A 26,579-nucleotide genomic window follows, 5' to 3' on the forward strand; every position below is an offset into this window, starting at 1 on the left:
GTTAGTATTTGTCTTTTAAACACAGATTCTTTAAAAAAACATTTATAAAATTTCACATGTAGTAATCAGACAAGTACCTAAAATTTTAAATAGGGGTACTTAATTTTATTTTTAGTTTAAAGTTTGAAAATTTGTATAGTTTGTATACAACCCCTACACACTGCTGTGTTAAATTCATTGTTGTTAATCGAGAACTCTGTAAATTTCTTCGAATGTTAATCGAAGTTCGAAGTCCAAAACCTTTAAAATGATGGAGGTAAATTCTTGATACTTGTTTTCACTAGAAACTATTTTATTTCGTATTAAGATTAATATTGAATTATAATGGGCATTGAACAAATAATAAAAAGATTATTATAGTAAAAAATTTAACAACTTGTATGCAGATTCATATTAGGGAAAAAAATAATGATAAATTCATCGTGAATTTCATCATAAATACACATTGATTACCTCTGAATCCATAATAATAGTTTATAAGATACATCAAATACATATTGTTACATGCATCTTCATTTCTTTTTCAATATATAATATTTTTAATATCACAATATATAAGCAAAAAATTAATTTTGTTTTTCTTATTAATTTGATAATCAAAACTGCTAACCCAATAACATTATAATAACTATAAAATTTATGAGAAAATGATGTTGTTGATATTACGGTTAAAGTATTCTTTATTTTAAAGTAATCCTAATAAAAATTAACAATACTCTGAAACTTATCATTTCATTAATTATTTTTTATCAACTTTCCTTATAACTCTTGTTTTTAAGTGATATTTCGTAATTATTAATTATGATCGTAAAACATATCCTTGTAACTCTTGTTTTTTGTGGCAACCACCCTCTCAGAATATTAAAAAAAGTTTAACACTGATGCTATTATATTAGAGGGTGGATTGGTAGACCTTGGTGTTATTTGAAGAGAGAGTATTGATCAAGTGGTGTTAGCGGTTGTACCAAATTACAAAAATAAAATTGGGGAGCAAAACTGGCAGAAATGGCAGCTACAAGATTTGGTCTGATTGTTGCGGAGAGATTAGGGTAACATCACATACAGATGGAATGTGATGCGCTTGAGGTTGTGAAACTTTTCAATAATGGTAGGTGTGGGCATGCTCCAACATATTTATTAGTTGAAGATTTGCAAGTTTTTAGCTCCAAATTTAGTGTTTTTTCACACATGTAAAGAGAAGAGGTAATCCAGTTGCTCACTCAATGATTAGATGTCCGCTATTGATGAGTTATGAATGTATCTATGTCGATTTTGTGAAATATGATTTAGTTAATAAATATATTTTTTGATCTAAAAAAGGTGATGTTTAATAACTCACTATAATGCAGTACTTTTTCATAACCATTGGTCTAAAATTTTAAACTTAAATGTTTAAGTATTGAGTAAAAGATAAACATTCATAGAGAATAAATTCAGAATTGTACGCAAAAAAAGAAGAAGCAAGACACTAAAGTTCCCAACATTAGCATGGGACTTATCACACTAACAAATATAATCATAAGTTGTCTAAAATATTTCACATCCTCCCTCATCCAAGGTTCAATTATTTGATTATCCTATTTTTAAGACATCAAATTCGATGTTTTGAAACAAACAACATTGTATTTTCATAATTAATTAAAACATGATGGTTATATGTTACATTAAAATAAGAATGCTAATTTTTTATAACGTCCCTACTTATATAATCTATGTAGTTACATCTAGGTGAGATATTTAGATTAAGAAAAATAATACGATAATATTTTATAAAATCCATCACAAATGCGTATTAGACCTGCATCTTCATTTCTTCTGTAATCCACATTAGATACTGCATCTTCAATTCCTTTTTAACTTACCAGATAAATTATAATTTGTGATAATATTTTTTTTAAATCCTGATAATGTCCAAGTCTTCAATATCGAAGGATGGAACCATTGAAAATGATATTTTTGTAATTAAATGAAATATGATGGCCAGACATATAATACGTAAATGTAAGTACGCTAATTTTTGTAACGTCTTAAATCTAGACGAAATATGTAGGTTAAGAGAAAAAACTACAACAATATTTTATAAAATCCAGATAGATACCAAAAAGTCTATGATAGTATTTTATAATATCCATCATAAATGCACAATTAAATACATGCATCTTCATTTCTTTTATAATATTGATCAATTCTCATATCAATAATAATAAATTTAAAGCAATATGCTCTAAATAATTCTATTAGCTCTAATCAGATATAATACCAAATTTATCGCCGAAAGATGAACTCTTCATCTTCGATCCCAAATGATCCATCAAATAATTCCAAGTACGTTTTATCTCGAATTCTATGCATATTTTGATTGTGTAAAGGATATCTTTTTTATGAGGGATATCTATGAAATATATTAACATGTGTGTTATAGTGTGTTTGATTTTGTTCGATTAATTTTTTTTGTAGGAAAAGAGTTTTATCTGAGGAAAGTTCAGATGATGTCATAGAAATTTCTTCTAGTGCTTATAAGAATTTGAAGTCCAAAATTCTTAAAAAGAAGGAGGTAAATTCTTTGATACTTTTTGTTAATCATGAAATTAATTATTATATTGTGTATATATTTTCAATTAGAATGTTATTCACTTTCATGAACATATATGCGCATATATATATATATATATAACTTTGCTTAAATGAGAATTTCTTAAAATGAGAACAGTGAGAACCGGTGATTTTCGTAGACAAATTTGGTGATTTTATGAAATTTAAAATTTTTGGTTTGCAGAAAGACACCAATTTACCCAATTCAAAATTTCAACTTTTCAAAAAATCACCAATTTCAACTACATAACTCACAAGTTCTCACGATTCTCATTTTAAGACGTTATTATTAGAGCGCGACCCCATATATATATATATATATAGGGTTACTCCAATAGAAACCAATTTAGAATAGAAACTAGAAACCAAATAATTTTTTTAAAAAAAAACTAATTCGAAATATAACACATATGGTATGCAAATCGATCGTTGAGAGATGTAAAAAAATTTAGTGAAATCAGATTTTTAAAAAAACTTACTGTTTCACGGGAAAAATCAAATTAAAAACAGAGGGGAAAAGCTGAAATTGGGTGTGGAAGGGTGTAGAGTAGTTGGGTGGGGTGATTAAGGGGGGCCTATTAGATTAGGTAGATCTAATGTCATTGAATATTTGCTATATTTAGGCGATAAATCACTATTTACACTTAACAAAATCACTAAATTGGAATCAACTCCCTAAATTTTACTGATTCTCGTAAGTATAATTAGTGATTTATCGCAGGAATATAGCACATATGGTATGCATGTTGATTGTTTAAGGATGTACAAAAATATAGTGAAGTCATATTTTATAAAAAAACTCGTTGAATGACAGAAAAATTAATTTAAAAATGGAGCAAATTAGGTGTGGTTGTGTGTGAGAATGTGCATTTAAGTTAGGAAAATGTTAGGAGTACCAAATTGATTGCCAAAAAAGTTACAAAATACCAAATGTCAAATTTTTATTGGCTAGATTAAAATGGACCCCTTGCATCTACATCAAAAATATCAATTAAATTATTTTAAAGTGACACATCATAACACATCATTTTATAACAATGTTTTATACCATTTTTTGTGTTTTTAGCATTATTCTTTAAGTTATGTGTGAAGTTATGTATTTAAAATTCATGTGGGTTTCGGCTTGTTTCAAATATTTATTTAAGGTTGTTTATATTTGTATAGCCCCGATATACAATTACCTACATTCGTAATATAAAATTGTTTAAAATTTTACAACAAAGAATTAAGATTAAGAATTTTTATTGGTTACATTTTTTTAGACTTAATAGAATAAATAGTTAACTTGTGACCATTAAAATATCTATTATCTAATCACCTGGTTTTCTTTTTTGAAAACTCATGTAATTAACATGATTTTGACGCTTGAAAAATCACGAATTTTATTGCTAGTAAAGTTTAAAATTGTCGATCAAATTAGGAGGACCGGGGACCTCAACCTTCGGAGAGAGGAGTATGCAAAACTGATTAAAAACGATGAGTGTTCGAGGAGGGGGAGTATACAAAACTGATTAAAAACGGTGCATATTTGTGCATGGCGCGAAATTTATTAGACATAAATTATACTTATAACTAGAATGTTTTTAAATAAACACGCATTATCACAATATGTGTCTCGTAACAATTCATGAACTTAAACGAATCTGCCCTTATTTTTACTCTGTAAATGGAATTACTAAGAACCGAATTTACTGCAGGTCGCAAATCAGGAAATAGTTGTCATTGATCCGGATGATGAAGCTGATAATCAAACTGTGCAAAATATAAGTAGTCTTGCGACCACAAAGACATCAATTCCACCACTAGAACCCAGCCATGGTAGTGGCATGCCATATCCATTTTGGTCTGCTGCTGATGCTCAAAGTATGAGCATGGGGGTCTTCTATAATGGAGCTACTTCTTCTGGGGGCACTAGTCTATTCTCACATCTTCCTTGTAATTATTTCCCATCAGGTTCTCGTGTGCATGATGCTTCTAAAGCCTTATCTGTCGATGAACACGGGTCCAGGGACCTCAACCTTCACTCGACTGGGGTGAGTATTCGGAGGAGGGGGGAAGTATGCAAAATTGATTTAAAGCGGTGCAAATATATGCATGGCCCGAAATTTATTAAACATAAATTGTACTTATAATTGGAATGTTTTTAAATAAACACGCATTCTCACAATATGTGACTCGTAAAAATTCATGAAGTTAAATGAATCTATGCGTATTTTTACTATGCAGATGGAATTACTAAGAACCGAATTTACTGCAGGTTGCAAATCAGGAAATAATTGTCATTGATTCGGATGATGATCAGTCTGAAAATCCACCACTTGAATCCAGCCATGGTAGTGGCATACCACATTCATTTGCTAATGCTCCAAGTATGAGCATGGGGGTCTTCTATGATAAAGCTACTTCTTCTGGGGGCACTAGTCAATTCTCACATATCCCTTGTAATGATTTCCCGTCAGGTTCTGGTGTGCATAATGCTTCTAAAGCGTTATCTGTCGATGAGTCCAATGCTGACAGCAGTGAGATTCTCAAGAAACTGGAACTATTTAAGAAATTTGATATTGTTCAAGACCCTTCGGATCATCATTACGTGAGTAATGGAACTTCAGCAAACAAGGTAAAGGTGTTGAGAGTTACTTAATTATCATTTTATATAAAAAAGTTTCATTTCAATATATCTATTCTAATCACAGCCATCAAAGAACTGGTCAAAAAGAATTCAAGAGGAATGGAAGATCCTGGAGAAGGACTTACCTGGTTAGTTTTTATGAATTTCAAATGTCTTTCTTATACCTTTCTAATAGAAGCATGTACATTTGATATGGAATGGACCATTTTGATTTACAAATATATTTGGCTCCGTGCTTGCCTTTTAGATACCATACTCGTGAGGGCATACGAGCCTAGAATGGATCTTCTGAGAGCTGTGATTGTTGGACTAGAGGGGACTCCTTATCACGATGGCCTGTTCTTCTTTGATGTGTACTTCCCTGATCATTATCCTTATGTGCCACCGGTATGCATTTGTTACTTGTATCACCTACACGTAAATTTATAAGTAGATTCTGCTTGCATTGGCCTGATCACCAAGAAACTACTTTTTTCCAGCAAGTTTACTATCACTCAGGAGGTCATAAGGTCAACCCGAATCTGTCCCCTACTGGAGAATTACGCTTCACTCTTCTTAACACTTGGCAGGGAAGGCCTGAGGAGATGTGGATACCGAATAAGTCAACTATGCTTCAAGTTCTTGTTTCCATACAAGGACTAATCCTGAATGCAAAACCCTACTTTAACGAAGGTGGATTACAGTCTTTGAGCGGTAAACCAGTATGGGAATGGTTCTCGCATGGATACAACGGGGAGACTTTCATAAAATCTTTGCAAACAATGTTGTTTATTTTGCAGAACCAACCGATGGTATGAAACGAGAATCTCATCTTTATCCCTTGGAAAATACATCATATAGTTGCAAATAATTTCATTTTAACACAACTTAATTCATTCTTGTTGTAGCATTTTGAGGATTTCGTGGTAGGGCACTTCTTCAAACGCGCTACAGATATTCTAGTGGCTTGTAAAGCATACACAGAAGGAGCTCAGATCGGGTGTGTCCGAGGAGGTGTTCAAGATGTTGATGTAGGTGACAAGAGCTGCTCAGCTTATTTTAGGAAAACTTTGCATCCCTTCATTAAAAGGCTTGTCGATGCATTCACTGAAATAGGAGTCGAGGGCTGCGAGCAGTTTGTCCCACCTGCAATAACCGGAACCTCGACAACTGATTAATCTCGTTGAAATGCCGGATTTTGTATAATCAGAGAGCTGATATGTTCCCTGATATTGCTTTGTTACTTCTGTTTAATTTCTCTCATGTACTGTATTGTCATGTCTTGGCATGGACCGATAAATTTTAATTTCCTTTTAATTATTATATGAATTTCATATTTTATTTAAAATAAATTTAAGAGAAAATTATTTGCTTTTTGATTTTATTTTCACAAAGCTTATAACTTCAAAATTTTCTCTAAAGAATAGTTTCGTAAATAGTTTTTAAATTTTTTTTTTCTAAATAAATATTTGATATTTGAATTTTAATAGAAAAATTTAAAAATAAATTATGGAAGTTGAAATAACATTGAAAAAAACGGACACTAGTATATCTATTCTAAATAATTCTCCGGTCGAACTCAGAATACGAGACAATGTTGGAATATTGGCTCAGGCGTATACTCTAAAACCCTAAACCCCTACAAAACAGAGCCACCATTTCAACAGCAATTCAATCAATCAAAACTGAAATGGGCACTAGCAGGCTAACTTGCAATTTGTTGAGAAGAAGCTATAGCAGTCTAACTCAATCAAAAGTGAATAATAACAACAGCAGGCTGTTTGAGAGAATCAGTACTCTCAGAGACCCGAAAGCTACCATTATTCCAGTTCTTGATCAGTGGATTACTGAGGGGAACACGCTTAAAGAGCCTGATTTTCAACGATTTGTTCGCGAACTTCGAGCTCGTAAACGATACTCTCACGCCCTCCAGGTTTTGTTTCCAAGCTCCAGTTATATTTATTGAGGTTTTATTTGTGTATCTTGATGTGTTTTAGTTCATGATATAGTGAATCTTGATGAATTAGTACTCGATTCGTTAATTAATTCGATTAATTAATTAATAGTAATTAACTAATTTCTCAGGTCATGAGGGTAGAATTAATTGTGATTTTCTAGGAGTTGATTAGGTTATTGCTCGATTCATTAATGAGTTCGATTAAATAAGTTAAACATTTTGTTGGTCAATTTAAATTTGATTAGTTAGTAATTTCCGATAAGTAGTTAATTTCTCGGGTCAAGTTTCCTAGGACTTAACAAATGTACGGTTATACCCTAAAATGCACAACATGATTGTCAGGGCAAGTTTCAGCTCCATTTCTATGTATTGAGGTCTTATTTGTGTATCTTAATGTGTTTTAGCTCATGATATAGTGCATCTTGATGAATTAGTACTTGATTCGTTAATAAATTCGATTAATTAATATTAGTGGTTTTCTAGGAATTCATGAGTTATTACTCGATTGATTAGTAAGTTCGATTAAATTAGTACATTTTGTTGGTTTAGTAATTTCCGGTAAGTAATTAATTTATCGGGTCATGAGTTTACGAATTCATAGTGGTTTCTTAGGACTTAATAAATTATACAAATAAAATTACTGTCAGTGTAAAATACATCATTCTTGCTAAAATCTAAAGAGTAAGAAGTACATAAAAGTTTTTTCGAATTCGTAAAAATGACCAAAGTACTACACTTTGAGCAAGTTTTTAATGACTTTCAATATGAATATCGAAATTGTGTGTCAAGAAAGTTAGGTAAAAGGGCTGCGCATCGTGCAGGATGATATACACAAGCTGATAAGCTGTATGATTGAGGCTTATGTAATACAGTGCAGCTATATTGCTCTGATTGAACAAAAAAGTTCTTCTCTCTTAAGGACATAATGTTTGTAGTTTTCTTCTGTTTCACAATTTGTGAAGCTCTGCCTATATTTTGAATGAAATTGGCTGCTCGTTCTTTAATTAATATCTGCCTGTATGGACTTTTTTGGAACAGCTTTGTGAGTGGGTCAGTACCAGCAATTTATGCCGAGTTTCATCTGGAAATCTTGCTGTGCAATTGGATCTCATTGGTGTTGTCCGGGGACTTGATGCTGCAGAGAGCTACTTCAATAAATTGAGTGAAAAAGAAAAAGATGAGAAGACATATGGTGCTCTACTGAACTGTTATGTTCGAGAAGGACTCGTTGATAAATCGCTATTGCATATGCAGAAAATGAAGGAGACGGGATGTGCATCTTCGCCTCTTGTTTACAATAACATTATGTGTCTCTATTCCCGCACTGGTCAACCCGAAAAGATCCCGGATGTGTTGACAGAGATGAAGAAAAATGGTATCTCTCCTAATAACTTTAGCTACAGAATCTGCATCAACTCCTATGGTGAAAGAGGTGATTATGACAGTATGGAAAAGCTTCTAGAAGAAATGGAATGCCAGACTCATATCAATATGGACTGGACCACATATTCTACAGCAGTTAATCATTTTATTAGAGCGGATCTAAAGGAGAAAGCACTTGTTGTTCTGAAGAAACTGGAAGCAAAGCTAAATAAAGATGCTCTTGGTTACAATCACTTGATTTCGCATTATGGGAATCTTGGTAACAAAAATGAGGTAATGAGATTGTGGGGCCTTCAGAAAATTGTTTGTAGGAAGCAAGTTAACAGAGATTATATAACAATGCTAGGTATGTTGGGGAAACTTGGGGAACTCGAGGAAAGCGAAATGGTGCTCAAGGAATGGGAATCGTCATGCCAGACTTTTGATTTCCGTGTCCCAAATGTTCTCCTTATTGGGTTATGTTCAAAGGGATTGATAGAAAAAGCTGAAACTACATTGAAGAACATTATTAAAACGGGTAAGACACCAATACCAAACTCTTGGGCTATTATTTCATTTGGATACATGGAGGTAGAGAATATGGAAAAGGCATTTGAGTGCATGAAGGAAGCCCTGGCAGTTGCAGAAGGAAGTCCAGGTTGGAGACCGAAACCTAAACTGATTTCAAGCATACTGCATTGGCTCGGTGAAAAGGGCGAGATTGCAGAGGTAGAAGCTTTTGTAAATTCATTAAGGTCTGTTATTGCTGTTAACCAAGAAATGTACCATACGCTGCTTAAAGCAAATGTAAGAGGTGGTAAAGGAGTGGATGAAATTATAGAAAGCATGAAGTATGATAACGTTGACAGAGATGAAGAAACAGAGAAAATACTTGGCTTGAGAAAGGAGATTACTTAATGATTCCAACCACTATTTTTTCTTGATTTTGGCCCTTTAAGACGTGGTCATCTTGGGCAACTGAAGTGGTTAATTCTACTGTTACCAGTTACTTGACCAGTTAAGGTGAATTTTGTTGCATCATGAATCTTCTTTGACTGCATATCCTACTTGGATTTCCAAAAATCCCCTTTTGGGTCCAAATTGATAAATGCTCTTTCCATAAGGTGCTTCAGGAGTCGAGAAGTTGCAATCTTACCCAAGTAAGCGCATATACAACATCTCTGTGCTTGATTTGGAAGTAGTTTCACACATCTAATCTTTCTATAATTAATACAGCTGTCTCTTTTGAAGGGGGTACACAACAAGTCTCTCTCTTATAAAACTTGAATGTTGAACATTATGATAGTGTGTAATCATTCTCGTTATAGAGTTAATTTTAGTTTAAAATCGTTTTGTTGACTATTTTTTAAGCCTCGCATATTTTAAACTTTAATCCCATTTTTCTTCGCTCTGCATATTTTAAAATAAAGAGACAGAAGAGAGAAATAGATGCCTCTCTTGTTAATTGAATTATTTAGAGTTTAAACGCGTAGATACTTTCAGAATAAGTTGCAAAATACAAATCCAGATCGTTGTTACTCTGACAGCTAGCCCTTTTGTCGGAGTAATGATTAGATCATAATCTTAATCTTCTTAAATTTAAATTCTTACTACTAACTGGTTAAGTTAATTAATAATAAACTTTAACATATAGATTATGGAGTGGACAATTTCCTTTACCATCTTTTTATTTTAAATGCATGCTTTACAATGCATCTACCATTCTCACCATCGTCTCTTTGCATGCGTTACCATGCATCTACAATTCTCACTGTCGTCTCTATTAATAAAGTTTTCATTTCTGAAATTGGAAAATTTTCTTAGTGTGTGTGTGTGTGTGTATGTGTGTGTGTGTGTGTTTTCTCTAATAATTGCCTTCAATGACGAGGAGAATGTTTTTTACGCGGTCACAAACTTGCAAATTGTAACCTTTTTGAATCAGAACTACGTTACTGGCTTAATCCTAAACCAGGTTTGCCAAAATGGTAAGAAGAGTAGTCAATTCGAGCTTGTTAATGCTAGATGTGTCTTGTCATTGGATTGCCCTAGACCATCATACAATTCTAAAAATTGGATCTGACTATCCAATATTTGTCTCTCAATAGATGATTAAAGTGATAGGAACTACCCTATTATCTGTGTAAGTATGAATGGAAACTTAAGAGACTTCTTTTAGCTTGATTGTGCAAAAATGACTGAACTGTGGTATCACAGCTATTGCAAATTGCAGTTCTTTCCAGCAGAGTCATTCATATTTGTTGTCAATGATGTCTATTTTGATTTAACCTCCTTTCAAGCCTCATTTAATCTATTGAATCAGATGTGTCCTTTCTGTATGGTAGGAGTTGGGTGGAGTGAGCACTTGTGAGGACATGTTAATTGATGAATCCAGTTACAGGTCTATCGCACATGTTCATCGGTCATGAAGGTTAGGTAATCTTCGATTTTTTCTTTGTGCTTGTAGAGGAACTGGATTATAATCATTAAACATGCGTTGAGAGAACTATTTGGGTTTATGCTTGCAGTACTAGTAATGAGTGTCTATTATGGATATCTTGTTTAGACCTTAGGGATTGGAAGATGTTAAATCCTCAAGGAAGACCCTGAAGGTGTAAAAGATATATGTTTGTACATAATTATGTGTACTTTCTGTTGTCTATTGTTGATTGTTCTTTGTTCAGTTTTACAGTAAATATTTGTTATTGATGTTAATATTTAGAGATATCTGGCCTAGGATGCAGGCTTGGTTTATACACCACATCCAATATCGGATATGATGGGGTGGGTACTGTAGCTGGGATGGCCTAGCCCGTTTTGATTGTGTATGGAGGAATCGTAAGTTCATAACGTTGCTTCTGTCAGTGATATGGGTTTTGCTAATCTGACTTGTTGCTGGAATTCCAGGGCTAACTGTCATTCTTATTTAGTCATCTCACAATTATCAGTTAGTCATTACAATGTTCTGCTAAGTGGTCTCATACTTTGTGTTTTTTTTTTGCTAATTAGATAATACATCTGGGTTATATATTTCAAAGTTGGATAGAAATTTGATCCAGGCATCTTAGCGCAATAACAATTTTGTTCAAAATTAACTAACTTTACCATTCCATCTACATTCTTTATCATTGTTATAGCTAAGAGCATAAGACCGTGATTCAATGTCTGAACCAAGTCCAGAACCGGTTCGACCTAGTTGTAAGGTGGTTCACCTATGAGAAAGGTCATGGGTTCGATCTCTCACTCTCCTCCCCTATGCAAAGTATACATCTACCTCGTAAAAAATTAAAAAATAATAATAAAGAATCTAGGACCGAGATTAGGCAACACAAAAAGCTCATCCGTCATTAAAACCTAAAATTTGCTAGATCAGATGTTTAGTCTGTTTGTTTTGCTGCTTGGGATGTTTCTTGATACCAAGCAGTTAAAGTTCAATTTAGATGCTGAGCAAAAAAAAAGTTGAATTTGGATAAACTTTAACTTTCTTGATTACAAGAGATAAAAAGAAATCCAGTGTTACAATTTTTGATCTCAATATGTGAGAGTGCTGCCCTGATTTCTTAGTTGCCTTACGGCGTGCTTTGAGTTTTTTATTATGGTGAATATGTGTTTCTTGTATATGTGCTACATTTTCTTTTGTTTTAGATTAGCAGATATACCACTGTTGATGCCTACATGCATATGTTTGCTTCTGTCATACCTTCTGGCTTCTACCAGTAAACTTTCAGTGAAATATCTAGAAAATGTCATACGTTCACAATCCGAAGGTTGAGTTCTTGACAAGTCTTTGATAGTTAAAATCTTTTAATGCTGTTCTGCACTTATGTTACATAATTATTACGTCAGTTTGGAGTAATGTAAAACTAAAACTAGCATCGCAACACAAATGTCAAGTTTCCAACCTTGTTCAATTGTGTTTATGATGTGTGACCTGTAACTATGCGAGTATGTAGACTCTCTCAAATTTGTTTAAAGTTGTGACTTGTGATCAACTGAAAGTGCAGAGTAAATCATAAATCGTCCTGTTTGTGAAAGGGACATAAGGATGGTATTTATTTGGGACCAAAACAGGAAGATTACAAGCAATTGGTATTTGCCAACTTGCAACGAAAGAGGCCGTTAGATCTCCTGTTATCTGTGGGCTCTCTAACTCCACAGTGTATTTGTTTCTGTCGTGGTTCTAAAAATTACCGATTTTATCGATTAGTTATTCGATTAATTCTTGTACGGTTCTCGACTAATTTGATAGAATTCGATTAATCAGGGCCTATTTTTTAAAATAAATAATAAAGCTTCATAAATTAAATATTATTATATATTTTTAAATATATTCAATTAGTATTTCATAACCACGTAAGATTTATTATATAATATCGATTCCCCGTATTTTAAAACACTGCTCACGGATTAAATTTTTATGGCGTACTATTCCGTGGGTTTAAAAGTAACCATGGAAATACATTTTGGCATTTATACATTGTTGCATTTAGATTTAGAGTCACAAAATAACTTTTGTGTTTTAGAAAACAAGAAAGAACAGATGAACTTCAAGTGTAAAACATGCACAAAGGATGGATATACTTGTTGTAAGATAATAACTACATCTTGGGGCGTGAATATGTATTGTTTGTAACACAATAATGAATAAAAATGATAAGATATTGAACACAATATTATTATTATCACCAGTTTCGGGAGGCTTCGAGCAGACAATTTGGACAATTTGGAGGAGGAAAGAGGCAACCCCGACACCTTGTGACAAAATGACACCTCAGCTATACATATTTGACACGTGTAAACCTTGGTCCGTGTGCAAGTATAATTAATTAAAAAAAAAAGAACATTGCTAGAGAATTATTAAATTAGATATCAAAATTTAGCATAATATAGTGATTTGATAATTTGAGATATTTTTATTAGCGGAATTATGTGATCACGGGGTCCAATTATTAATTAATTTATAGCTCACTCATGTCACAACATTATGTCACAACACTATGATATTTGAAATTCATTTTGGGTAATAATTTGAGACTTTGACTTATTCAAAAACACGTATTTCAATATTTTTATTAATATTTTTTAATTATTTGTGATTAAAAAGTAATTTGCGTTCTTACATAAAACAAAAGAACTTATAAAAATATTACTTACAATTACGTATTGCATGTGTATTAAAATTGTGAGAAAAGTGAGTTAAACAAATTGTGAAAGAAATAATATTTTTACGTTATTCATAATTTGTTTACATACTTAATTATTATTTATTTATTTATTAACTTTTCTACTAACTAATTCGTGTCATGTAAGATTAAAAAATGTTGTTGTACATATGCGTCGATAACAATGAAAACACCAGAAAAACCTTACGTTTATATTTAAAAAAGGGAAAATAAATTCATCAATCCTTAAATTATTAGGGTTTTTTTGTTCAAATCCTTGAAAAAAAAACCTCTTTCTTAGGTAATTTAACTTCCTAATTTTCTAATTTAGGTAATTCGGTTAATATCCAGCTAAATGTATATTTTGTAATTTATGTGTTTAGACTACAACTGTTCATTTTTTTTTACACATGTATTTATAATGATTAAAAACTCTTCAAACAAATAAATAACTAGAATTTTGCTCCAATCATTTTGATAAAATTTTAAACACTTTGTATGTTTTAAACAATGTTATTTATGTTCTTTCATCTTTAATTCATTTTTCCTAATCTTTTGGTTTAGGTCATTTATGCAGATATCATGGTGGCAAGTTTGAAGAAAAAAATGAAATAAAATATTGTAAGGGAAGTAAAATTGAGTATACTTATAATCATAATTTAAGTATTATTTCCCTTTCTTTGTTTGAGAAATACGTAAATAATGAGTTAGGGTACAAAGATTTTAAAATTCATTGATATAAGTGTGGTGCATTGTTTGATGAGGGGGTTGTAAAATTTTATGGACAGATAATTGTGTCTCAGATATGTGCACATATACATTACACAGTGGATCTATTAATATATGTATTGATCATGCATCTGAGACTGAGGAATACAATTATAGTATTGATGATGATGATTGTATTGATGATTGTATTGATGAAAGTATCGAAGAGAGTAGTAAGTACAGCGATGAGGAAAGCATGCCTTATAAGGATTTCGTCCTCGGAATCAGCCGAAGAAGACACCACGGTTCTTCTTGCCATCTTCCAATACTGCATACACCATTTTTCTGAAATCTCAAACAAAATTTTAAATTGAAACGAGGATCTCGGTTAGATAGAACTGATGTTGAAAATCTCGTGTCGCATCACTATCTCCTTTAGGTAGAAATCGTGGAATCCCCAATGGAACATATTTCATATAAAAAAAATGTCCTACATTTGTGGTTACCAAAATATGAATCTTTGACCGAACATTGTTTGAATAAAAGAATAACGGGAAAATAAATTGATAAGTCCCTGAACTATTCCGGTTTTATTCGATAGATCCCTGAACAAAAGATTCCGCAAACCGGGTCCTTAAATATTTCCAATTGTTTAAATCCAGTCCTACCGTTAAGTAGATTCTGACAGACGTCAGAATCTATCAGAATTGAGCTGATGTGGCATTCCCTTTTTGACATGTCATCAGCTTATTTGTACACACGAACACAAAGAGTTAAAAAACGAAAATAAAAAGAAAATAAATCAGAAAAGAGCCGCTAACAAAGTTTAAATCCATATATACACACACAACTATCTCTATATTTTGGATTAGGGTTCATAACATAAATTGGAAAAACACTTCATACAGGGCATGTTACTGATTTCATAGATACACACTTCGTGTGTATACTTGCATAGATATCAATGATTTTCCTTCAATTTCATAGATAAACTCTAACCCGATAAATAGATATATGTTATGTGTATGTATATAGATAGTGGATTCTGTTAACGTCTATATATGAGCTAGTATTTTTATTTAATTACGTTTTTCTGTCAATTTACACGTCAGCTAACGAAGTTTTAAAGTTAACTACCACGTCAGCAAGATTCCGACGGCGTCAGAATTTTTTAACGGAAAGACCTGATCCAAAAAAAATTGAAAGTTAAAGGAGCCGATTTGCGGAATCTTTTGTTCAGGGACCTATCGCATAAAACTTGAATAGTTGAGGGACGTATCATTTGATTTTCCCAAGAATAACTGAGAGATCAATATGATGAAAAGAACCCGACGTTTACAATAAAAGGAGATCAACCTTCATTGTAACACAACACACCAGTGATGGCATCCCATTTAACTTTTATCACACAGACAGAGAGTCCTGGTGTCCCCTATTAATAGGATTGTTCGTCTCAGTTGGAGTAGAAAAATATGACAGAAAGACAAAATCAGATGAATGTTGTACGATTTCTAACAAATGATTCTTTGATGCACACTTTGTATTAAAATTGCATTAAATTCCAAAGATGTTATAACAGAGGGACAATTAATAGTCAAATAAGAAATTACTGCACAGAATGAGCAAGTGTTACTACATCACCAATAAAACAATCTGCCATAAAAGAAAAGTGGATGTTCAAATATCAGAACTTGACAGAACTATCAAAACCAGAAAGTAGGATTCATGACAACCTCTGGCAATAAACAAGATCGGACACAAGAGTCAAAATACAATATTTTTTTCAAAAGAAAGGAAATATATCATATAACATATACCTCCTTTCGAGCAATATCAAAATAATTTATAAATAGAGAAGATATTACCAAGTTTTTAAAACTGCCCCCTTGTCAACTCTTCCAATGGCTCATCCTCCACTTTCAAACTCTTCTTCTCCACGTTATAAGATTATCGATACCCTATATTGTCACCAATTCGTAATAGCCTTAAAAGATTTCACAATGGATATCAACAGCTTCCACGAGTTTACCCAGCACATTACATTGATCTCAAATTAGTACGCTTATCTTAACTTACTCATTGGTTCTTAACTTACTCATTGGTACTATATATCTAATAGTCCAACGCGAACTCTACATGAGATTTGGCGTTGTCACATAACTATACACACTCTCAAATTCTATTCTATATGAATTACACTAAAAAAATTACTTAAATCCAAATATTAAAGTTTAAATTCTCGATCAATCTCCAACAATTACTTTTTGGCCCGTTTGGTAAACTGGATTTGATCAAATAAGTTGTTTGGGAATTTAGATTTGGATTTCATTTGAAATCCAGAACATTCACATATTATTAGAAACATGAGAATTTGAAATGACAACTAAAATCCTGTCATTTGAAATTCCTTATTTGAAATGAAATGAAAGTTTCCAAATGCACTCTTTAGGAAATCACATCAAGAACATGTGTAAAACAAAATTCAAAGTTTTCATTTCCTAACATAAATCTTGATTGGCTTCGGTGGTTATGATATCATATTACATTTATATATGATCATCTTCTTCTATGGGAACTCATCAAGAAATTTAGAAGATAAACAAATTAATATTATTGAACTACAGATCAGAAAGACACACAATGATTGCCACAAATTTTAGCAGGAATTCAGAATAATGAAATAACCTAATCAGTTTACAAATGTTAATGTCATACGACATTTGCTTACATTGATGAAAAGGGAGAATGTAATGGGTTTTTATGCCTATACTAATTTTATTGATGAATAGGAGAATGTAATATTAAAGTCCAACAAAGACTAGTAAATGAAAATGCAAGTCACCCATCTTCAAGTTCAAGTTTATAGGAAAGATGGTGTAAAATAAGTCATCTAATTAGTAGCACTTTAATGTGTAAGTTAAAAAATTTATGCATTTTTTTTATCAATTTTATTTACAGGGACATGTTTGTTGCATCTGATACAATGTCCTTATTTTCTAAATTTTTATATTTTTATTGTTCCTTATTTTAGTGAATTATCTATCTGAATAAGATGCCAATTTTTTACACAAATACTAGATTTCCATTTTCTAGATATTACCTTGTGTTTGTACTGCTACAAGGGTGACAGTACAATAATAAATGTTAAAATTTTATTTACTAAAAAGAAAAAAAAAGGATGATAAAGATAACTAAAGTAAACCGACGTTTGTTAGGATCTTAACAGAATGATTAAAATTAGAAAAATAAAAAGTTAAATGTTTTAAGATAGGTGGCTTTTTGTTTAAGGACTCTAACTAAAAAATCGGGATATTTTAAGAACTAATGAGTTTATTTTCCCTTAAAAAATGAAAATTCAGTATGAAATCTTTTTTTGGGTAAAAAACAAGGTATAAATAAAGATAATATAAACAAATGCATATATTTTAAACATTATTTTGGTGAGAAAAACAATTGTAAACGGAGTCAAATAATACTAGACAAAAAAAGTAAAGTAGTAATCAATATTCTAAAAATTGGTGGACCGGTGGGTCCTCTCTCGGCTAAAAAAATCAGTTTAAAAGAATAAGTTGAAATTAATGTGAGATAAAATTAATCGGTCGAAATAATTAAAAGTTGATATTAATTAGTTTAAAGTTGAAAAATAAAAAGAAGTTAATAAACTATTATACTTGAAATATGAGTTATTAATTTATTAACTAAATTTATTAGCAAATCAATAACATATCAATCATTTTCTCAAATTTTCATTTATCATCATGTATTGTAGATCAAATCAATCTATTTTTTTAAAAACATAAATTCTAAAGCCTGAAATATTAGACTAGTGATTTTTGATAACTTTAGTAAAAAAAAGAATAAGCAGTTGAGGATTTTAAATAAGACCATATATTATAATTTATTAAATTAAATTATCTCACTCACTATAAATTAGTAAAATTGCTCCTCACAAGGGATCCGGTAAGATGCACCAAGAAGACGTATTTTTCTTAAAACAAAATTTAATATTTTTTTATCAGTAAAATTATTGAGTTTTTTTGACATATATGAAAGTATTCTTCATAATATTTTTTTATCAATAAAATTATTGAGTCTTTTTGACGTATATGAAAGTATTCCTCATAATTAAAAAATATCAAAATTTATTACTTTGTCCGTCCCAATGATTTTTTATATTGAGTTAGGATTACCAAGTATTTGACATACGTAAAATATGATTTTTTAAATAATACGTGCCAAATATGAGAAAAAGTACGTAAAAAATCTAGGAAAGAGAGCGACAACCTCTGAAATTTGATTTACCGGATCCGTCCCTACTCACAGGATTTATCGAAGTACGAGAAATAAAGAAAGCTTATCCATTTCACCATTGCCGTCATCATCACGTGCTATGATTATGAATAAAGATAAAATTGCCCTGCCATCCTGCACCAGATTTCTCAGTTGTTGGGACCCACAACTTTTAATTAATAATATAAGTAAGAATCACCTTCTCCATATTCCTACATTATTGCTTTCACTCTGAATCTCTTGAATTATCAACAACCAGCTACTCCTACTACAGGGATACAATGTTGGCTATATTTCACAAGGCGTTTGCTCATCCACCAGAGGAGCTTAACAGTCCAGCTTCTCATAAACATGGTTCTAATCTGCCAAAGACCCCCGAGGAGACTCTCCAAGAATTCCTGTCTGTTCATCCTACCAACACTTTTTCCATGACTTTTGCTCAATCTGCTGTTCTTGCTTATGTTAAGCCTGATCATGTCACCATGCTCCGTCATCAGAGGTAATTGTTTCCATCAACAAACCAACTTCCTTACGTGTCCCCCATGCCCCTTACTAGATCTCTGTGTCCCCATGTCCCATACTAGATCCCTTACTAGATCCTCCCCTCCCCTGTTTATGATTGTGTTTTGTGTACTTGTCAGGTTGTTTTGTGGGTTTGATGATATTTACTGTCTCTTCTTGGGGAGCTTGAACAACCTATGCTCCCAAATTAAGCAATATGGTCTGTCTAAGGGTTCCAATGAGGCCATGTTTGTGATTGAGGCTTACCGGACGCTTCGTGACCGCGGTCCTTATCCGGCAGATCAAGTTATCAAAGACATGGAAGGGAGTTTTGCTTTTGTTGTCTATGACAGCAAAGCTGGTAAAGTGTTTACTGCACTGGTAAGTTAGTGGTAGCATTAACCTAGCAATTATCTGATAGAATTATAGAATGTTGTATGTATACAATAGTGAATTTGTGAGAAATTATTGACCGTTTGGGAAATTGGATTTTATTTGAAGTTCTGGATTTGATCAAATATTAGTATAAACATGAGAATTTGAAATGATAACTCAAATCATGTCATTTAAAATGAAATGCAAGTTTTCAAACGCCCTATTGGTCTTAAACGCAGGGCTCGGATGGTGGAGTGAAGCTATACTGGGGAATTGCTGCGGATGGATCTGTGGTGATATCTGACGATTTGGAGGTGATAAAAGCAGGATGTGCAAAATCATTTGCTCCATTTCCGAAAGGGTGTATGTTTCACAGTGAGGGGGGGCTGATGAATTTCGAGCACCCAATGAACAAGATGAGAGCAATGCCTAGGGTTGATAGTGAAGGAGTCATGTGTGGTGCTAACTTCAAGCTAGATGTGTACTCCAGGGTTAACAGCATTCCTCGTGTGGGGAGTCAAAGCAACTGGACTGAATGGGATACTTCCTATTAAAAGACTAATCTTCATCTCAACTACCTAAATGTTTAACAGCATTCTAGTGGTTTTTCATCTTTTAGTTGTTTTTTTCTATTTGTACCCTTAGTCTTGTACTCCTGCAAGAGTTATTTGTACCCTTAGTCTTGTACTCCTGCAAGAGTTATGTACCTAAATAATATCTACTAATTTGAATAATTACATGTTGATTACAAGCTACTTGATTTAGGAGGTGTTTGGATGTCTCATGGGAAAGGGAATCGGTAAAGGGAATCGGTAATGGGGGTTAATGGGAATGTAATGAAAATCGAAGGGGTATGATGGGTTTGATTTACCCACAAATTAGTAATCCACCACTAAATTAGTAATCCAAACACTATCACTTGGGTTTAAGGTTTCAATTTCCGTTAACCGGACATATTAATCATCAACCAAACACACCCTTAGTTCTATGAAAGATTTTCAGTAAAGTAGTGTAATTGAAGCAGTGGATCATCAGTAAAGTGAATCAAAGACTGGCTAATTTAGAGTTTTAATTTATAAATCATTATCAGGTATAGTACATACAGGAAAAGGTAAGGTGAGAACCTGAACTAATGAATATTTAGACAACGATAGATCAAAAGAGAAATTAACTTCAAAAGGTTTAGGGTGATAAACCCCGATATCTTAGCTCAAGCTATTCATTAATCCTCCCACGTATCCGCAAATTCATCTTCCTCCAATGGTTTCGACAACTCCTGCATCTTCTTCCTTATCTTAGCTTTCACTTTCTTTGTATACTTACCTGCCTTTTGCTTTTTATCCGACGAACGAATCTGAAACAGAAGATAATGCAATGTACAGTGGGTCAAAATTATGAAGATGTACTGGTGTAAATGAATGAATAAACAAGGAAATGGGGATTATCTTAGAAACGCATTCATCGGTATATTAGTCAAGCGATTCTGGTTTAAGCTACCTTAACTTAAATGAATAAGTTAAATCTTAGACAGATATAATTAACTGATGATGCCAAAGAAATTAAAACTCTGGCTCCCGAACCCACCCTTGTGAACCTGTACTGAGAACTAAAGAGATGAAAATTTTAAAAAAACTACAACATTTTCTAACCTGGTTTGGTGAAACATAAAATGGATTTTCGTAGAGTGTCTGGCCTCCAAAACTTCCACCAAATATCTTGATTGGATTTAGACAAAATCTTGGACCAACCTGTCCTTGTATATAATTATAAATTAATACAGTATAATTTTGAATATATACTGGCTAGGATAAACGTGTGCATATGTAGTGGCTGTTTACCTCAACAAGGGTCATTTTCTTGAGACCCTCTTGGTCTATCGTCTCGGCTTCAGTACGAGGGCAAGATATCTGATTCAATTAAAAAAACATATAATGAAACCATATAAGATATATATAATTAATGGGTAACGATTTAATCGAGATACCAATTCACTGTGCACCAGCTTTTGCAGGATAATAATATCAATTCTTAAATAGTATAATACTCTGCTTCCTCCGCAACTCATTAGGGTACTTCTAGGTTTGTGAATTAGTTACTGAACGATAATTTTTTTAATAAGATTTCAATTTTGTAGTTTTACTCAAACTATAGTTACAAAAAGATATTGCATGAAGGCTTAGAACATTGTAAAGCTTGAAATATGCTAATTAAGTCAAAGGTATGACAAATAAAAGTATCAAATAAAAGGACAACTTTGCACAGACAAGAACAACCTTCTCTTACATTATTATTGATAAGTTTTAATACATCGAGGTGCAAGAGATGCATAGCTATATATAAACTTTAGTCCTTTACACAAACCTATCCAAATTCAGTAAACTAAAAAAAGAATCTTATAGAAAAGCTGAAAGAGGTTGATGCACAAGATGAATGCAACAGTAGGTTAAAAACACTTATGCAGTAGCAATATGATTATGCGCATAACCTTATTAAAGTTTCTTTATACATTTTACTACATATATTGTACTATTGTCTGCCAGAGATTAACTTAGTTCCGTCTTTCTAGGCAACCCAATAACATTTGCCTAGGCAACCCAATAACATTTGCCTTTACAGCAATGTTTCGAGCTCAAAATCTAGACTGCTAATGGAAAGATACCATTAGGCTTCCACAACCAAAACTAAACCATTAAAATACTTGGGAATAAGCATTTTCACTTCACAAATACAGATACACTTGGAAATTAATCCAGAGGCCAATTATTTTCTGGTCATGTGAAAAAAACAAGAACGTCTCCGGTTCATTTTAAATTGGATAACTGTGTTTTTCTAATACCAACCTGATAATTTCGGAACCAGATGCGGTCGTCAACAATTGAAAAAGCAAATACATGGTCATAGTACGGCGTGGTTCTTCTTTGATCCTTGGGAGTTCCAAAAATCTGCAAAAAAGGAAGGGGAGACAATTATAAAAAAATAAAATCAGTATAGCTTGGTAAAGAGCCTAAATACCTAGTCTATCATTGAAGATCCGCTTAGAATTAATATCTATATAATTATTACTTCCGAAATCATAAATAATTACTACTTCCGAAATCATAAACAATTACAACAAAAAAACTAAAAGTTTTGTCCATTTATACTTTGAAAGCACAATATTCACAACATACAATAGTGACACCAAGGTTAGACACTGCCGCATTGCATTTTATACTGCAAACAGGAATTCCTAAAGCGAAATATGCCACAATAGATGTGGATTTCAACCTCGCAGCACTGTGTCTATACCTGCTCAAAATTGTACTAACATAAATGAAGCACTTGCCTCTCAACCATGAAATATTACTGTTTGACTGAAAATTTAGTTTTGCAACCAACAAACACTTTTAAGATCGTATTTTGCTATTTTAGTAAGATCCAAATTATACCACACCATGTACAATATTCAGTATGTGTATAAATACACACACTGACACACATACACAATAAAATTCTAAATGAACACGGAAAAAGATTGGAAAAAAGGGTTCTGATCCATAATACATCATCAATTACAGTATCATATAAACAGGACAGAACACACATTAACTCTATATATAGGGAAATGGACTATGTGTACCTGTGTGATCATCTCCTTTAATAGTTTCCAGTGGGTATCTTTACCAAAACTTGACGAAAAGGTCAAAAGAGGGCGCGAATTATTGAGATGATTCCCAGTAAGTTTCAATTCTTCCATGGTATGAACTAAAATAAAAACATAAGATTTCAATAATTAGATAAAACTTACGGGTATGAAAACCAAAAAACAAACATACTACAAAATGCAGTTTTTAAAGAATCACAAAAAAGTTCATCAAATGGCTCACTTATTTCAGTCCGATGTATCATGCTGGTCACCAAGAATTTTTTGGTCTCTACTGAAACACTCAACAGTCAACATAATACATGTGCACTCCGTTAAGTTTTTAAAAGTTGACAAATGGAAAATAGTGTCATTCTAATGGTTAGTTGTGTTGATGAAGAATTCCAACTCAGACTCGACCTGCTTATTTATATCTTCATTATATCGGGGTTTTCAATCAATTTCAACCCTCATTTCAACTAACATCTTCAATTTATCTCCCTAAGACTAGCGTGTCAACAACTGTTAAATTCCTCCCGGAGTCCCACCGTTACTATTTATGTGGGGAACGAGCTCGGATGAGGAGGGGAATGGGCTCGGATGAGGACAAGTGTCAATTGACTTGTATTTTGTTCGTATGTAGTATATATGTCCGGTTGTATATATAAATACTATGTTACCCGGACTCGGGTATGGGTGTCGGACACGGGTTCGTATCCAAGTGTCGGACTCGGCAATATTCTGAAAAATTTACATATTTTTGGCCTAAACTAAGTGTACAAGTGTCCATACCCATGTCCGAGTGTCGAGTGTCCGACACGGGTACTCGAAGCAAAATGAAGAGTCCAGGTAAGTAAGTATAAATATTGGCCCTTCACTTGTTATATTTTTCATTTTATTTTCTTTTCTTTTAAAAGCATATATCACATTGCCATATCAGTAGTCTACGTCAAGAGCCAGGCAAGTCCACATAATATCATTTAGCAAAAAACTTTTATTTCAGCGTGGAATTTTTAAAGAGAAAAATGCCCCTAAGTACGTCCTTAGGGGAATTATATGAGTACTTAGGAGCACCAAGCCCATTTCTAAGAACTTAATGGAGTTTAACACATCTCCTGTTTAGCATGTGACCAAAAAAATTTGGGTGTCCGGCATGATACATCGAACTGGAATAAGCGAGACATTTGAAAAATTAACCAAATTACAATACACCATTAAACAATTAAAACAAAAATCACCTGCATTAACCAAGAACTTGACAGATGGACCGGTAGGACACTTTGCCATCCAAAGATAAAGGTCTGTTTCTTTACGGGACTGAAATTAACCATACAAAACATAACCACAAAAGTAAACCATAAACTCAACTCCTAAATAACTTATCAACAAATTCCAACACAAACCTCGAAAAAGAGACAAGAAGAACAGCTTCTAAGCTCGACAAGCTCATTAAGCGCCGCTTTCGATTCGACTTTGTTCTCTTTCTTACAATGCGGCAACAATGACACTAAATTCAACATCAAATGCCTATACCTAAACAAAACAATTGTAACCAAATTAAAATCACTAAAAGTACAAGAAAAAATCAATTAATTAAAATATTACCTAAAATTAATGCGACGAGAACACGTGACCAAGACCTTCTCTTTGTTCCTAAAAGTGGGCCCGGAGTGAGTTTGATTATCGTATTTAGTTCGATCTTCGACAACTTGTTGTTCTACTTGCTGTTCTTTGTGAATTTCTGGTACAGTCTCAACGTGCTTTCGCTTCTTGCCCATTTCAATTGCGTGTATGTTGTATGTATTTGCTTTTTAGGGTTTTAGATTTTAGGGTTTATGAGTGAGTGAAAGGGAGAAAAGAAAAGAGGGGAGGTGATGTTAAATGGGCCTTAACTTGACGTAAAGTCAGGCAGGATCGGAGAAAGCCCGAGACCTGCTCCTGAATTTTAAAAAGGAAGGAAAACAGGGTAACTAAAGTAGTTTCACTTCCTCCGTAATTGTGCTCCCGAATTTTTAAAAGAAGCGAAATCAAGTGTTAAGAAATGCAAATTTGACAATTTTTCATTCCAAAACTTTCACTCCAAAAATGGGATGAAAGTACTTTACCTCCTAATCACTTACTTCCTTCCCATTAAAAAACTCGGGAGTAAGCCATTAGATATAAGATGGCTGATGGCCTAACGGGGCACGTTTCGTGACAATCGTGTTGTGTTTTCTGGACGATTACACTTTACCTTTTGTGCCTTTTGAACGAAATTGAAGAGCTAAATTGAGAGTTTTATTGCATTTGTTCATTCTTGTTTATTCGTTACATTGGACAAGCTTCATTTTTTACTTATTTGTTGTTTTATTTAGGATAAGATGTTTGTTAGATTTTTAGGTGGAAAAGTTTTGAAAAAAAGTGATAAAGAAGTTTATAATGTAGTAAATAATTATGTTGATATTAGTAGTGGTAGTTGCTTGTGTAATGATAATGTAGAGTATGTGAATTTTGTTGAAGATGGTAATGAAAATGTGTTTTTAAATGAAGATTTGCACGAGAGAGTGACTTTATGCATGATAGTAGTGAAAAAAAGGATAACAGTGTTTTTGAAGAATAAAAAATATTGTAATTCCGTTCTTGAATAAAAGTTTCCTAATTTAGTAGCCGCGAAGAATGTAATTAGGGCGTACGCTTTAAAAATGGCTTTGCAATTGAGATTCAAAACACACAAAGGTGAGTTAAGGACAAATCAATATATGCCCGTACATATGTTTATAATTGGAGGGAGAAGATCGTGATAAAGAACCCGTTGAGGATGATGAAATTTTGATTGGAAGTACTAGTAGTACAAAGAAGAAAATACACAGGGATAAACTTCCTAGGAGTGGATGCGAATTTATGATTTATGTGGGTAATAGAAGAAATACAAGCCATTGGGAGATAATGTCTTTGGAGTTAAAACACAATCACGATGTTGTGTCACCATCTAAGATGAGCTTGATTAGAAGGGAGAGACATGTAACTGTTGCCCAAAGGAATTTAATCAAGAGCTTTCATGTTTCGAGTATCCAACCTAGACAACAAATGAATATCTTTGGAAAATTGCATGAAGGAGTGGAGCAAGTAGGTTTTGATGCCCACATTTGAGAAATGTGGTGCGTGATTTTAGGAAGGACAATTTGAGTGTGAATGATGCTCAAGCGGGATTGTATTTGTTACATCGGTTAGAAGAGGAAAGTGGTGGAATTTTTTTAATTAGGACTCTAATTGATGAAGAAGGAAGATTGAATTGTCTGCTATGGGTTGATCATCGGTCATTGTTGCCCTACAAAAAATTTGGTGATGTGGTTACGTTCGATACAACATATTAAACAAATAGGTATGTTATGCCTTCTGTGCCTTTCATCGGGGTCAACCATCAGT

The 26,579-nt window shown here is 32.9% G+C and overlaps 4 protein-coding genes across 9 annotated transcripts; 3 read left to right on the forward strand and 1 right to left on the reverse strand.

Annotated features, from left to right (window-relative positions):
- The first annotated feature begins 4,356 nt into the window (after window positions 1-4,356).
- Window positions 4,357-6,392, forward strand: LOC141696702 (putative ubiquitin-conjugating enzyme E2 38). Its single transcript, XM_074500818.1, has 6 exons — window positions 4,357-4,625; window positions 4,850-5,209; window positions 5,286-5,349; window positions 5,469-5,608; window positions 5,701-6,012; window positions 6,109-6,392. Exons 1-6 carry the CDS (start codon window positions 4,419-4,421, stop codon window positions 6,376-6,378), a joined length of 1,353 nt encoding a protein of 450 aa, XP_074356919.1. The 5' UTR covers window positions 4,357-4,418; the 3' UTR covers window positions 6,379-6,392.
- A 395-nt stretch (window positions 6,393-6,787) lies between these two features.
- On the forward strand, window positions 6,788-11,553 carry LOC141695094 (pentatricopeptide repeat-containing protein At4g21705, mitochondrial-like). Of its 6 annotated transcripts, none has more exons than XM_074499349.1 (4): window positions 6,788-7,133; window positions 8,196-9,679; window positions 10,862-10,952; window positions 11,254-11,553. In XM_074499349.1, the coding sequence occupies exons 1-2, from the start codon at window positions 6,891-6,893 to the stop codon at window positions 9,435-9,437; spliced, it is 1,485 nt and encodes a 494-aa protein (XP_074355450.1). In that variant the 5' UTR covers window positions 6,788-6,890; the 3' UTR covers window positions 9,438-9,679; window positions 10,862-10,952; window positions 11,254-11,553. The 6 variants fall into 6 exon arrangements, with proteins under 6 accessions (XP_074355450.1, XP_074355449.1, XP_074355452.1 ...); XM_074499348.1 differs by having other exon boundaries at window positions 11,261-11,553; XM_074499351.1 differs by having other exon boundaries at window positions 10,862-10,947.
- A 7,327-nt stretch (window positions 11,554-18,880) lies between these two features.
- On the forward strand, window positions 18,881-20,316 carry LOC141698126 (stem-specific protein TSJT1-like). The gene is made up of 3 exons (XM_074502748.1): window positions 18,881-19,175; window positions 19,318-19,558; window positions 19,792-20,316. The coding sequence occupies exons 1-3, from the start codon at window positions 18,958-18,960 to the stop codon at window positions 20,104-20,106; spliced, it is 774 nt and encodes a 257-aa protein (XP_074358849.1). The 5' UTR covers window positions 18,881-18,957; the 3' UTR covers window positions 20,107-20,316.
- Window positions 20,317-20,592: 276 nt separating this feature from the next.
- Window positions 20,593-25,093, reverse strand: LOC141695175 (ribosome biogenesis protein BRX1 homolog 1-like). The gene is made up of 8 exons (XM_074499439.1): window positions 24,780-25,093; window positions 24,578-24,707; window positions 24,413-24,491; window positions 23,172-23,296; window positions 22,393-22,494; window positions 21,391-21,459; window positions 21,202-21,300; window positions 20,593-20,906 (listed from the first exon to the last, which is right to left on the reverse strand). The coding sequence occupies exons 1-8, from the start codon at window positions 24,950-24,952 to the stop codon at window positions 20,775-20,777; spliced, it is 909 nt and encodes a 302-aa protein (XP_074355540.1). The 5' UTR covers window positions 24,953-25,093; the 3' UTR covers window positions 20,593-20,774.
- Window positions 25,094-26,579: the final 1,486 nt, after the last annotated feature.

The sequence above is a fragment of the Apium graveolens genome, chromosome 11, assembly GCF_009905375.1.
Source record: "Apium graveolens cultivar Ventura chromosome 11, ASM990537v1, whole genome shotgun sequence".
In the NCBI taxonomy this organism is placed as follows: Eukaryota; Viridiplantae; Streptophyta; class Magnoliopsida; order Apiales; family Apiaceae; genus Apium; species Apium graveolens.